Here is a 13,446-nt window from a genome sequence, read left to right as displayed (position 1 = left end):
CACTCCCCTGACAGAGCTGCTTGGGGAAGTCGTGACCGTCTCTCGTAAATAATAGGCTTAACCTGTTTACTTGTGGTCAGGAGCTCACGTGCCTTGCATGTTAATGACGGCACAATATTACAACATCCGAGTAATGACAACGAAGTAAACTGAGATGGCGTGCGTGCGTGCGTGCGTGCGTGCGTGCGTGCGTGCGTGCGTGCGTGCGTGCGTGCGTGTGTCTTTACATTATATAGTTCCTCCTCTGTGCTGGCAGTGGTTGAATAAACAAATCCACTGCTCAAATCAAATCTAGTACATTGTCTCAAGTATTCTACAGTAGATGTGTAGCTGCATTTTGCGATAATTTGAACTATCTACTGATATACACATCATGTATGTACTGTGGCTGACATTTGAAAAGAGATTGGCTTCCTAGCGCTGGATTCTGATCCAATCCTAAACTGAGTTAAAGCCAACCGCCCCAAGCTGTTTGGATTTAAATCCATCCATCTATTTTTCTCCAAAGCTCTTGTCGTGATGCGTCTGTAGCTCAGAGAAACGAGCGAAATAACCAGCTTCAATCCAATTCTCAAGTCCATCTTTAAAACCTACTGCTGTGATGTCTCTGTCTTCTTGGCTGTGTCAACTATCAGCCATGTACAGTACCTATGCAATTTAGATTAGAAACAATATGGTAACAATTTCTACACAAATATGGTAAAGGCTCATGCTTCCATGCAGATAGACATCTGGAAAGTGCTTCAAGTTAAGCAAGTTAAGTTTTCATTTTAAATAAGGAAAATACATCACGTTTCAATCAGCATCACTTCCTCAGGCAGCGAGCAAAGACAAGCGTTCACATTTGGATGGAGTTGTGAACATATTAAAATGTTCTACATGATGAATCACTGATCATCTGATAACAAAAAAATGAATACTCAAATCTCTGTTGATCAATAAATCATTTCACCATCAAAGCTGCTCTCTGCCCATGACGATAGGCAACATCCCTGCTGTCTTACATAAGACTAACTTATAACATATTAATATGGATGCCTTGTGTGCACCATGTTTACACATGGTGCAATTTCACATGCTGGAATCCCATAAGGTGGTACAGTACGGTATGTTAATGATATTTACATGCATCCTTTGTGTATAGCCCTGAGATCTTCATCACGGCAATCTGATCTGATTAGAAGGAGGGCTTTTCAGCCTCGGACCAAATTCTGTGTCAAACCCAGTCAGTGGTTACTGTGGACCCATGTGGTCCCACATGTTAAGGCAGTTATTTATATTCCATGCATTGTATGAAGTCACGAGTGAAGCACACAATGTCCCCCCATAGCAGTTCTGAATAGAAATCTTAATGAATTAATAAATCTTGGCTGCAGAACCAGTCTCTGACTGACAAAACGGAGGACAATGAGGCCTGCAGATGGCAACGGGGAACAGCGTCTCTGTGTGTAAGCTGATAAGTCATGCACTGATGAGCCCATTTCTTAATTGCAAGGAAAACTCATTTTCAAATCTGGCTGAAGAGGTAGGGTTATTAATTGATCTTTTAATTAAAAAGCTTGCCCGGGTTGTCGCGGTGAACAATAGTTTGCTATTGAATAAATCATATTCTGTTTAGAAACACACCAATTAATCATTAATACAGTTGTCGCGCGAGGATTGCTTAACCCATTGAGACCTGGAACGCATCCATGTCACGTTAGCGTTTAACCACATTAACCATTAACCCATTTTGGGGCGGGAACCCCTTTTGGTGTTTTAAACATTGTTATAATTTAGCTATTGAAAAATAGCAGATCTACAAGCTCATAGCGCGCCACCGAGTGGCGCGCTATGAACTTGTAGGTCTGCTATTTTTGAAAAATCGTTAAAATGTGCCTCAAATCTTTCCGAAAATTGTCATGATTTAGAAAACTTTTTTTTTTAAATTTCGACGTCAGGCCTGAATGGGTTAAGGCAAACTACTCAGCTCCGTGTGAACGTTAAAGGCAAAAAGCTTTCTGAACAAACCTGCCTGTCCATTAATATTAGATCGAGGTTAAACGGTGTATCCATCATTTATACTCTCGCATTCTCTCTGCTTTGTGGAGCTTGTTCCATCGAACTGGTCATCTTTGTTTTGGTGACAAGGTCTGCATAATGTAAATGTAATGGAAGTGGGTTTATGATCGACCCGCTGCTGGCCATTTGTCACCTAGTGGAGCCCTGCAGCATCTATTCTTCCCCAGCGCTGTGCTATTCCTGGATCTCCCCTCCCCCCCCCCACTCCCCACCCCCTCCTCACACATACACACTCTCATCCTGATTTCACCCCTACCCAACCCCCACCCCCATCTGGCGGAGTTCACCATGACTCGAAGCATGATTTACAGTGCCTCTACAGCGTTCTGTAGACACTAAATTACCTGGATTATTGGGCCTTCATGATTTTTAGTGCTCTACTTTGCATTACTCTCCAAGCCCTGACGCCGTATTGCCAAATATATGATGATGTAGGACGTGCCAGCAGGTTCAAATTGGACTCACTAGATTGGGCCGGATTTTATGGCTGTGATCAGTCTTCACGGAGCCTACTGCCAGGCACTAAATTGGGAGATTTTATATTATTGATATGCATATAAAGATTCGGAGAATTTCGGACCTCCCGTGACATTATAGCGAGCATTTTCTCTCTCCCAGCCCAAAAGATTTCCGGCAGGTGTGTGACACTGTTGAGAAGGACAATTATTCACACCCAAACTAGCTTCAGCCTTCTTGTCCTTTTGAAAATGGATGTTTTAGTCAGGTGACCTTTCCCTACGTGTGTTTAGTAAGCTGGAATATTATTGTATGTCATCCGAAAGAATGTCTAAATCTATTCTGCTTGACAAAGTAAAAATGTGTAAAGTTTGTGAGCGCTTTGTTGCTTATCTGAAAACTAATCGTGAAAAAAATATCTTTAGAGACTAATGCACAGGAATCACTGGTCCAACCGTATTAAGCCAACTGATAACATAAACAGACTGCATCACACTGGCTCCCCGCCCCCAAATGAAATAAAACTAGAAAAAGTGCCCTTCTGGTCACAGGTCTCCACCAGGAGGATAGGAGTGTGTGTGATGTTTGGCAAAATGTTTAGGAGTAATATAAACATGTTTTTTTGTTTGTTTGTTTCTTGCAACAATTGTCTTCATTTTGTTGAGGAAATGCAGAGCCAGATCACTCATAGCATCTCTGAGGATAGAATTCTGGATGAGCAGGACATGTGCAGCATTTTGTACAAAACGGGCTACTCCTGAAAACTTTGGAAGGCAATCTTAGCTAATCAGTGTAGAATCTGAGAAATCCAACAGGCTCGTCTTGATCACATGACTTCAGAGATCATGTGTACCGATTTGTGTGAGATTTGGATGAAATCTGTGCGACTAACATAAACAATGTATTTTGCAGAAATCTGCCTCATGGTGGCGCTATAACCGGCAGATGTGGGGGGATGCAGGGAAAATGTTTTTCCATGGCTTCTAGGGAGTGCGCATACATTTATACAGATCGATGCAGCGCCACCGTGAGGCTGATTTGGGGAAAAAATTGTGGCATGTCGTCCTCGGCCTAATGGAAATGTGTGTGTATAATTTCATGGAAATTGGACACTGTGTTTGTGATTTGTGGCATTTTGTTCGAAACGGACCAATCATGTGAGCTTTGGAAGCCAATCTTAGCCAATCAGGATGGAAGATGGGAAATTGTGCAGATCCGTATTGATCACATGACTATGGAGATACTGTATACCAAATTGTGTGATGTATGGATAAAATGTGTACGAGTTATCTACAGAAATGTGTTTTGCCTAAATCGGCCTCATGGTGGCGCTATAACAGGCCGTTAAGGAATATTTGGGGCAGAGGTTCATCGTTGGCATCCAGGGAGTGTGTGTGCAAAGTTTGGCATGGATCGGGCCAACGGTGCCAGAGATTTGCTGATAACGGACGGACGGAAGGACGGACGGACGGAAGGAAGGACACACACACGGACGGAGTGCAAAACATACTCTCTCCCCATGCCTTCGGCCTGGTGGAGACAACAACTTGAAAGGGCTTTATCTTTGTGGCTTCTGGCAGGTACACATACAGTATACTATACATGGCAGGTACACATACAGTATACTATACATGGCCACAGACAACTTGGTTTTTCCACCCTCTTACTTTCAAGATGAAAGTCACAATTCCGGTGTCGGCTCCAAGTATCGACACAACTGCCCAGGCCACTGTGTCCCATGCTCTAGCGACTGTACGGTGCGACAGCCAGGTCACTTTGATGCTTTCAGAGGGCCCTGGTAATCAATGGCCGAGCACAATGACACCAGAGGAGGATTACAGGGGACTCTAGCGAGCCTCTCACAGTGCCGGCATCGCACATTGATTTTTGTCATACTTGTTATTGGCTTCCATCTCTGTGAATGCAGCACCAGCTTTGTCACAGGCTCTCTCTGACTTTCAGCGTCTCCTGCTCTTCCTTTGAGCGATGTGTTGTGGATATCGTCGCAGGTTCAATGCCTGGTTGTCTCTTCGATTAGCGCCGACCTCTCGTATACTGGGACTTTTTGAAGGATGTTATTACAGTGTGACCTGAGCACTCCTCTTATATTTGTTTTCACTGCAGGGTCATGGCTGTTCTAAACCACATGAACCCTAGTGTGTCATCCCCCCCCCCCCCCCCAACACACACACACACACACACACACACACGCACGCACGCACACACACACACACACACACACACACACACACACACACACACACACACACACACACACACACACACACACACACACACACACACGCCATCTCAGTTTAGTTGTCAGTTTAGTTGTCATTACTCAGATGTTGTAATATTGTGCAGTCATTAACATGCAAGGCATGTGAGCTCCTGACCACAAGTACAGGTTAAGCCTATTATTTATGAGAGACGGTCACGACTTCCCCAAACACACACACACACACACACACACACAGCTATTTTTGGTAAAGAGATTTGTTGTTGACGGGGAAAAGAAGGCGACCGAAACCTCTGGGGTACTCCGGTTAACTAAGTATAGGGTTTAAGTGGTTTTAAGAAGTGGGGGGCTGGAGGGGCCTAGCTGTAATAATGTTTTGTTGCTTATGGCTGGGCTGCTGCCTATGCTGTTAGTAATTAAATAGAAGCCTTTCACTGTGAGATACAACCAGCTGGCACGTTAAAGCTCCTGAGAGCCCTCGGCACCTCAGCGCTCATAGATTACCTAGAAACATGGAAGCAGAGACATGCTATGCACGGTTGCACACATACACACGTACTTACAAACAAACACACACAAACACACGCACGGCACGCGCGGGCGCGTGTGCGTGTGTGCGTGCGTGCGTGCGTGCGTGCGTGCCGTGCGTGTGTTTGTGTGTGTTTGTTTGTAAGTACGTGTGTACACACACACACACACACACACACACACACACACACACACACACACACACACACACACACACACACACACACACACACACACACACACACCTATACAGACTGCCAGTCAAGCCCTACCAATACCACCCAGTATGCAACCAGCGGTCCCCACAGTGATGAATGGCCAGGAAAAGCCCCTGTTGTCATCTGCCCGTTGTTACACTATCACAGGCCCCCCTTTCTGCATCCACAGCCAGGTAAAGGTATACACAATTATAATTGGCATAGGTATGCAAGGACGGGAAAAACCAACACGCCACATACCCACACAATTGTGCCAGCATACTCATTAGCAGGCAACGGGAAGGTTGGTGGAAGTACATCTATCATCAAAGACGGAGCTGTCACCTTCAACGTGCCTCTCACACATGATCATAGAGCGCTCGTACAAACGCTCACATGTATGTCTTTCACCTTCGCGCGGATCCGATGTGTCCCACCTCATCTATCTAAGTGGACGACGGCTGGAGGTTGGCGCCCATGTTGTTTACAGTGAGTGCTATCCCTTATTGCATTCTGTTCATTAGATGTGAAGTACTCAAAGTGCTTTCTAAGACACATGCACGGTCGCAGGGACAGCAGTAGGGATCGGCAGCAGTGGCTCAGGAGGCAGAGCGGCCGTCTAGGAATAGGATGGTCTCCGGTTCAATCCCGGTTCAATGACCTTAATCCACCGTATACTGTCCAAAGTACATGAAATTACAATTAGTTTCAAATCAGGGTTTTAAGATTGATTCATCAATTTTTGTGTGGCTTAAATTAAACAATTCTACTCCTACAATTGATCCTACACTAAAATATGATCAACAATACGCACTGTCAATGCAAAAAAATAATAAAACAAAAATAATACACAGATGGATGCCTATTATCGCAGACTTAAAGTATAATATAGCTTTCATGGACGGTGCAATGAGTGGAATATAAAATAGGGGCCGCCATGGAATGTGAACTGACAGGAGATGAAAGGAGGGAATAAGGAGGAGCTGAACAGACTGAAAGCACTAGCTGAGTTTACTGAGCTGACCTGGTGGTGACTTTGGAGCGTCTCAGCCAGACGTGCACGTGACCAACCAACAGAGGATCTGCAGTGGGTTTCTTCCAGCTTGCAGTGGCGGTTGGGCTGTTGTTTCCTCGAGGCAGATGGGAACACAGTGTAGGAACACAGTGTAGATCTTGTGGCAGAGAAATTCATAGTAGTGTTGATTTTGTTGACTATGAAAACTATGACGAAAAATGTTCGTCGACTACTTTTTTTCAGTGACGAAAACGAAATAACAACAAAATAATAACTAACCTATGATGACTAAAACTAAGACTAACTATATTGACAATTTCATCAACAAATAAAAACTAGACGTGTAGATAGTACTATACTAGATAGTATAGTAGATAGTACTATACTATCCAGTATAGTACTAAAAGACAAGTCATTTTATGTTTGGTTGTGCGATATGGTTGCGATATGATTTTACATTATGGAAAAATTGACTTTCCATTTACTTGTATTAGGCCATGGTTCCCCATATCAAATGATTCTGTTCTAGGGACATTGACAAGAAGAATGAGCGTCGCGCCTGTCACAGACATGCGCAGAGCCATTTCTGTCAGGAAGTCAGTGCTCCTTATCCTTTGATTTTCAGAATCGTAGACAAATTAATGATCTCATTATTTTTCATTAAGCAGCTGTCCATTTCTGTTTTAAATAAACATGCTGTAAAAGGAATTGATAAGCTCTGAGGCATACAATGTTGATTCTTGGAGTTAACGATTCCAGTCTGGATTCCCATCGCTGGTCACAGATGTAGTAGTAGGTCACTACCAGCTGTGTTGGTCGTGATGTATTGGTCTTGGAGGTGGTGCTAGAGGAAAGCAGTCTGCCTTATAGATTATGAGAGATCTTGTGTTCAATGTTGACATTTTGGTCTTGCTACAGTTGGAGGCCATCGATATTGTCCTTTTCTTTTTGCTGCGGTTTGCGTGATCTGCGCAAAAGGACAGTTAACCCATTTTGGGCGGGAACCCCTTTTGGTGTTTTAAACATTATGTTATAATTTAGCTATTGAAAAATAGCAGATCTACAAGCTCATAGCGCGCCACCGAGTGGCGCGCTACGAGCTTGTAGGTCTGCTATTTTTGAAAAATCGTGAAAATATTTATTTCAGAAAACGGGAGGATTTAGAAGGATTTTTTTAAATTTTGAGGTCAGGCCTAAATGGGTCAAATGATAAGGGACAATATCGGTGGCACCCAACTGTAAGTGTTGTCACTCAAATGTTTAGAGTTCAGCCACGATGCACAGCAAGCGTGCTAAGCAGTCCGCATATAGTGGAAGTGCAAAATTTGGGGTGAAAGAGGTAAGACCATGTGGGCATCGACATCAGTAAAGTTAATTCTATGGGGGTAGCATAGCAAACTCCATGCCAACCCCTGTCAGTTGTTTAGGAACAAAGTGGTGGATGGACAGATCAACCAACAGACATTGCCACCCAAGAGCCCCATCGCTAGCGGGCTACAGCGAGACACCTTGCTATACCTGAGAAGTAACTTGTATAATAACCGGAGAAGAAAATATATTCGACTCCCATAAGAAAAGACCTTTCATCCATGGCCTCCGAATGGATTTGTCTCTGTCTCCTCTAACTCGCTAAGGGACATGGATTCATGTCTCTGTCTCCTCTAACTCGCTAAGGGACATGGATTCATGTCTCTGTCTCCTCTAACTCGCTAAGGGACATGGATTCATGTCTCTGTCTCCTCTAACTCGCTAAGGGACATGGATTCATGTCTCTGTCTCCTCTAACTCGCTAAGGGACATGGATTCATGTCTCTGTCTCCCCTAACTCGCTAAGGGACATGGATTCATGTCTCTGTCTCCTCTAACTCGCTAAGGGACATGGATTCATGTCTCTGTCTCCCCTAACTCGCTAAGGGACATGGATTCATGTCTCTGTCTCCTCTAACTCGCTAAGGGACATGGATTCATGTCTCTGTCTCCTCTAACTCGCTAAGGGACATGGATTCATGTCTCTGTCTCCCCTAACTCGCTAAGGGACATGGATTCATGTCTCTGTCTCCCCTAACTCGCTAAGGGACATGGATTCATGTCTCTGTCTCCCCTAACTCGCTAAGGGACATGGATTCATGTCTCTGTCTCCCCTAACTCGCTAAGGGACATGGATTCATGTCTCTGTCTCCCCTAACTCGCTAAGGGACATGGATTCATGTCTCTGTCTCCCCTAACTCGCTAAGGGACATGGATTCATGTCTCTGTCTCCCCTAACTCGCTAAGGGACATGGATTCATGTCTCTGTCTCCTCTAACTCGCTAAGGGACATGGATTCATGTCTCTGTCTCCCCTAACTCGCTAAGGGACATGGATTTGTCTCTGTCTCCCCTAACTCGCTAAGGGACATGGATTCATGTCTCTGTCTCCCCTAACTCGCTAAGGGACATGGATTCATGTCTCTGTCTCCCCTAACTCGCTAAGGGACATGGATTCATGTCTCTGTCTCCCCTAACTCGCTAAGGGACATGGATTCATGTCTCTGTCTCCCCTAACTCGCTAAGGGACATGGATTCATGTCTCTGTCTCCCCTAACTCGCTAAGGGACATGGATTCATGTCCTAACTCGCTAAGGGACATGGATTCATGTCCTAACTCGCTAAGGGACATGGATTCATGCCAGGTGGCACCTTGGGGAGAATGTTCTGTACAGGACAGGTACAGCAGTCCTCGTTGAGGTCGTCCCAAGAGGAAGATCTCCCAAAAATACTGTACAACTCAAAAAAAAAAAAGGTTTGCGGGTGCCTTGGAAACTGCACCCCCTGGTCCTAGGCTGCAGCCACTGACTGGCATGTGGTTCTCAAAGGCTCAATTGTCAGGGATATAAATGTTCCATAACTCACTTTCTGACAAGGCATGGCAATTTATCGCTAGCTGCAGGGCGCTCTGTGGGCAGATGGACTCAGAGGGGGCAAAAAAAATAATAATCAAATGTTTAGGTTTTGAGAACGGAGTCAGCTTACAGCATTATCATCTTATATAAATGTAGCAAGAATTTGAGGATATGTGTCCAAACAAGACCTAGAAAAACGAATGAATGCGTTCATTTCCAGTTTAGGTACTACTACTGCTCATTCTGTATGCTGCAAGAGTTTTAACAAGGTCTAAGAAAGCTCAACATATTAAACCAGTTCAGGCAAAATACCTTTTATGTTCACCTCTGCCTTTCATTTCTGCTAATCATATTACTTACTTACTATTGTTTTCATCATGCTTTGGCTTTTCCTTAATCTTTTTGAGTGGTGCAACCACTCCATTGCGGAGATATGTGTGTCCCTGGGTCCTTGGCTGGCTGGCTGGCTGGCTGGGTCTGTCCGAGCACAAAAATAGCGTTTGGTTGGTTTTCACCACCAAGTGTCACTATTGCGCAGCTTAACACACACACACACAGTCACACACATATTAACTGTATATATGATGATTTCGGGTGTGACAGTACAGTACAGTGACAGTACAGTAGAGGGACCCCCTGGGGACCCCCACGCGGTAACTCTGTCATTTCTCAACCGTTTCGGAAGCGGGGCGGCTCGCTGGAATCGGCCCTGCCCCCTGGGCACATTCCTGGGGGTCTGAATGTTCCGGGACCCCCCGGGGACCCCCACACGGTAACTCTGTCATTTCTCGACCGTTTCGGACGCGGGGCGGCTCGTCGGAACAGGCCCGCCACCCTGGGCGCGTTCCTGTGGGTCCTCACTCAAGGAGGTTGCTGATTCAATTAAAACGGGTATCATACCTGTGTTGTCTTTATTGCGGCCATAGGTCACATTTACTATGAAAACCTGCATCTCCCGCCCATCCGTCATTTCCCGTGACATCATGCCATATATGGTAATGCCTCGTGACATCTCGTGACATCACCGTCACGTGACATCATAGAGACCCTTAGATCTCCATATCTGCATATATGGAGCCGGCCAGTAACTCTACCTCAAACCCTTAAACCCTTAGATCTCCATATATGGAGCTGACCTGTTCTGACATTCCATATGTTGATCCACCCCACCCTCCCCGTCTTACTGGTACATATTCATATGGACTAGAGACACTACTACAGAAAACAGTAGCTGCTATATGGCAAACGGCACACTAGATACAGACTTATTAGTCGGAATTACACAAGTGAATGAAAAAGCTTTTATTCCTGATTATGGACATACAGTAAGCCAAGAAATGGTGAGACGAGAGAGGAGTCATTCCTTTTGTCTGAACACATATTGGATTCAGCCAAATGCTTTTGTTGGGATTCTTTATAATTTCCTTTCTTTTCAAGGCAACGTGCACTAAATATTTGAAGTACAATTGGCCCGGTATTGCTCGAGAAAGTGTTTAAAGCTGCCTCGATGACACTGGCAAAAAAAGATTTGCATGTTTCAGCACATGAAAGAGGATTAATTTTGTATTCACAGGACCTGCCTTTTGCCATTGAGTCTTTGAACTTCCATTAAGCAATTTATCACCATGCAATGCAATTCATTCCATTTTTACTAACCCTGAGGATGTATTCCCCCCTCCCACAATCCAGCTATATGTACAGTACAGACTTCACAGTGTACTGTATATGCTAAATGTGCACACTGACCACAGCGTCCAGCGTGTTTCAAGTGTAAGGCACCCGTTATCTTCAGCCCTGCCTGACTCAAAATGTGCAGTCTTGCATGTACTGTATTCCTAGTTTCCTACGCGTTTATGCATCTGCTTTATGTCCTTCTGTCAGCCTCTCTATAACCTCTATCCTCTTCTTCTCCTCCTCTGTGCTCTCTACCTCTCCTCTCTCTCCCCACCAGTTGCCCCTTCTATTCATGAGATGAAGAGCCACGGGGTGGGTCTGGGACGCACAGCTCTGCTCCGGTGCGAAGCGGCGGCCGTACCCGTCCCCACGTTCGAGTGGTACAAGGGCGAGAAAAGGTGAGACGCAGAGTGGATTGCCTGTCCTATCTTGACATTTAGCACTGCATCGTCAGCAGCATGCAGTCCACCATTGTTGAGTGCAAGGTTGGGGTGAATGGGAATTGTTTATTTGCCAAATACTAGCATTCACCCGTTGTTTTTTATTTTTATGAATTAGGTGTGAGATGGGTGGGTCATAGTCATATAGGACAATACAGTGAGTGCAGGGCAGTTGGGAGACGTGTAAAAATAAAGAGTATGAGAGATTTTAGTATGCTTTTATGTGATTGACAACTTTATTGAATTGTGCCGAACCCCCCGTCCCCCCTTGCCCGTGGGGTGTCCTACTCCAAGCAGTTTAAAAGAGCCACCAGGGTAGAGTTTCCGGATGGTAACCGCAAGGTCGCCAGTTCGAACCCGGGCTCCCCTAGAGTTAGTGTCGAAGTGTCCTTGAGCAAGACATTGAACCCCTAATTGCTCCTGATGTGCTGGTTGGTACCTTGCATGGTTTCCGCTGCCATCAGTGTATGAATGTGTGTGTGAATGGGTGAATGTAATGCACAATCTATGTAAAGCGCCTTGGATAAAGGCGCTATATAAATGCACCATTTACCATTTAAAACAAACGCTTCACAAACACAGGTCTTATGATCAGCATGCTATGTTGTTGTACAGAAAATGTGTTTGCTTTTGATGGGAATCCTTGCACACTTACTGTAGGCTACTGTGATGTACTTACTGTACATCAACCATTGCCAGACACCTGGTAAGTTCAAAGGAAAAAAGTCCATGTTTTCTCACAGAGACACCGTTCCATAGTGGTACAGTACCACTCCTCTGTCCCTCGAAGAGCCCTCAAAAGTGTTTTCTTTCTGTCAAGCAAAGCTATTTGCACCTTGTATTCACCTTGCACGCTAATGAAATGTTTGCGCTCTAACTCTAACAAGCAACTTAAATTATTCATCGCATATACATCAATCAGGGTGGATTTGAGTGTTGGTTGTGGAATTTAAAAAGCAAATTACCCCATTTACCCATCATTTAGCCACTCTCAATCATCACCTCACACTGTGCTAATTGTAATTATGGGTTGAACTCAATTTATTTGAATTGCAAAGGAGGCTTGTTGCTTCTTGAGTTTCTTGTTTCTGTCTGATTTCTTTTTTCTTTTTTATAAAGCAAAATGTGTATATTTTCATTTGTCGTCTAGAAAAAGATCCATGAGTGCACATAGCCTACCTGAGAACGCATGAGTAACCCCACTTTAGTGGAGGACCTTCCCATTACCTTTTACCCATTCCTCTGCTGAATTGCTGTTGCAAGCATCTCTCCCTGTGCAGTTAGACTGTGTGTGGTTGTTCCCCAACTATCAATGCTGCGGTACCGCCAGTTTGTCTATATCTGAATTAATGAGACCGTTTTGACAGGCAAATAATCTTTCTTTTGAGGAGTCTCTGCATTCAGTCTTGAAAGGCAGAGTAGAAGGGCTGTTTTCACTATGACAGAGAGGATATCCACCGCCTTGCTTTATGTCATACTGGGGGAAGAGGCAAGCTGGCTCACCGACTCCTGCCGAGATTACCAGTGGCTGTTCGACTAACATTTGAGGAAGCCACAGTGGGAGAGGGGAACAGCAGATGCTTGGAGATTTGCTGGACATAAGGTCACATGTCGCGTCTCGACTTGGGAGTGCTTCGCAGCACCAGTCGTACCGAGCTAACGGTCGCAGGGGGCCACAGCCCGGCCAAGATACAAACCTGGCCTCTCCCTGGAGGTTTCCTATGGTTAGATAACGAATGCCAAGTCATGGCATTAACAGCATAAACAACCTCGGTCTGTCATGCTCGCTCCATAACAACATGCGGCAATGCAGCATACTGTATGCTCTTACTCGACAATTAGGGACGTTACGTCATCGCGGCACAGATGCCAAGCACAATTGGGGATAGTGATTTATAATGATGCCTGCTCAGCCGCAGTGGAGCGGTGAACAATGTGTGCCATCATGTGGTGTG

The 13,446-nt window shown here is 44.9% G+C and overlaps 1 protein-coding gene across 1 annotated transcript in view; it reads left to right on the top strand.

Moving 5' to 3' along the window:
• Positions 1-13,446, top strand: part of negr1 (neuronal growth regulator 1) — a gene marked incomplete at its 5' end in the record, with an annotated part of 215,152 nt that overhangs the window by 143,155 nt on the left and 58,551 nt on the right. The window contains one exon of the mRNA XM_079506224.1: positions 11,329-11,449. Within this exon, the coding sequence (XP_079362350.1) occupies positions 11,329-11,449 (121 nt within the window). The remainder of the gene's footprint in view (positions 1-11,328; positions 11,450-13,446) is intronic.

The sequence above is a fragment of the Electrona antarctica genome, assembly GCF_951216825.1.
Source record: "Electrona antarctica genome assembly, chromosome: 7".
NCBI lineage: Eukaryota > Metazoa > Chordata > Actinopteri > Myctophiformes > Myctophidae > Electrona > Electrona antarctica.
The sequence above is the reverse complement of the archived record's forward strand: the minus strand, read 5'-3'. Positions and strand labels throughout refer to the sequence as shown.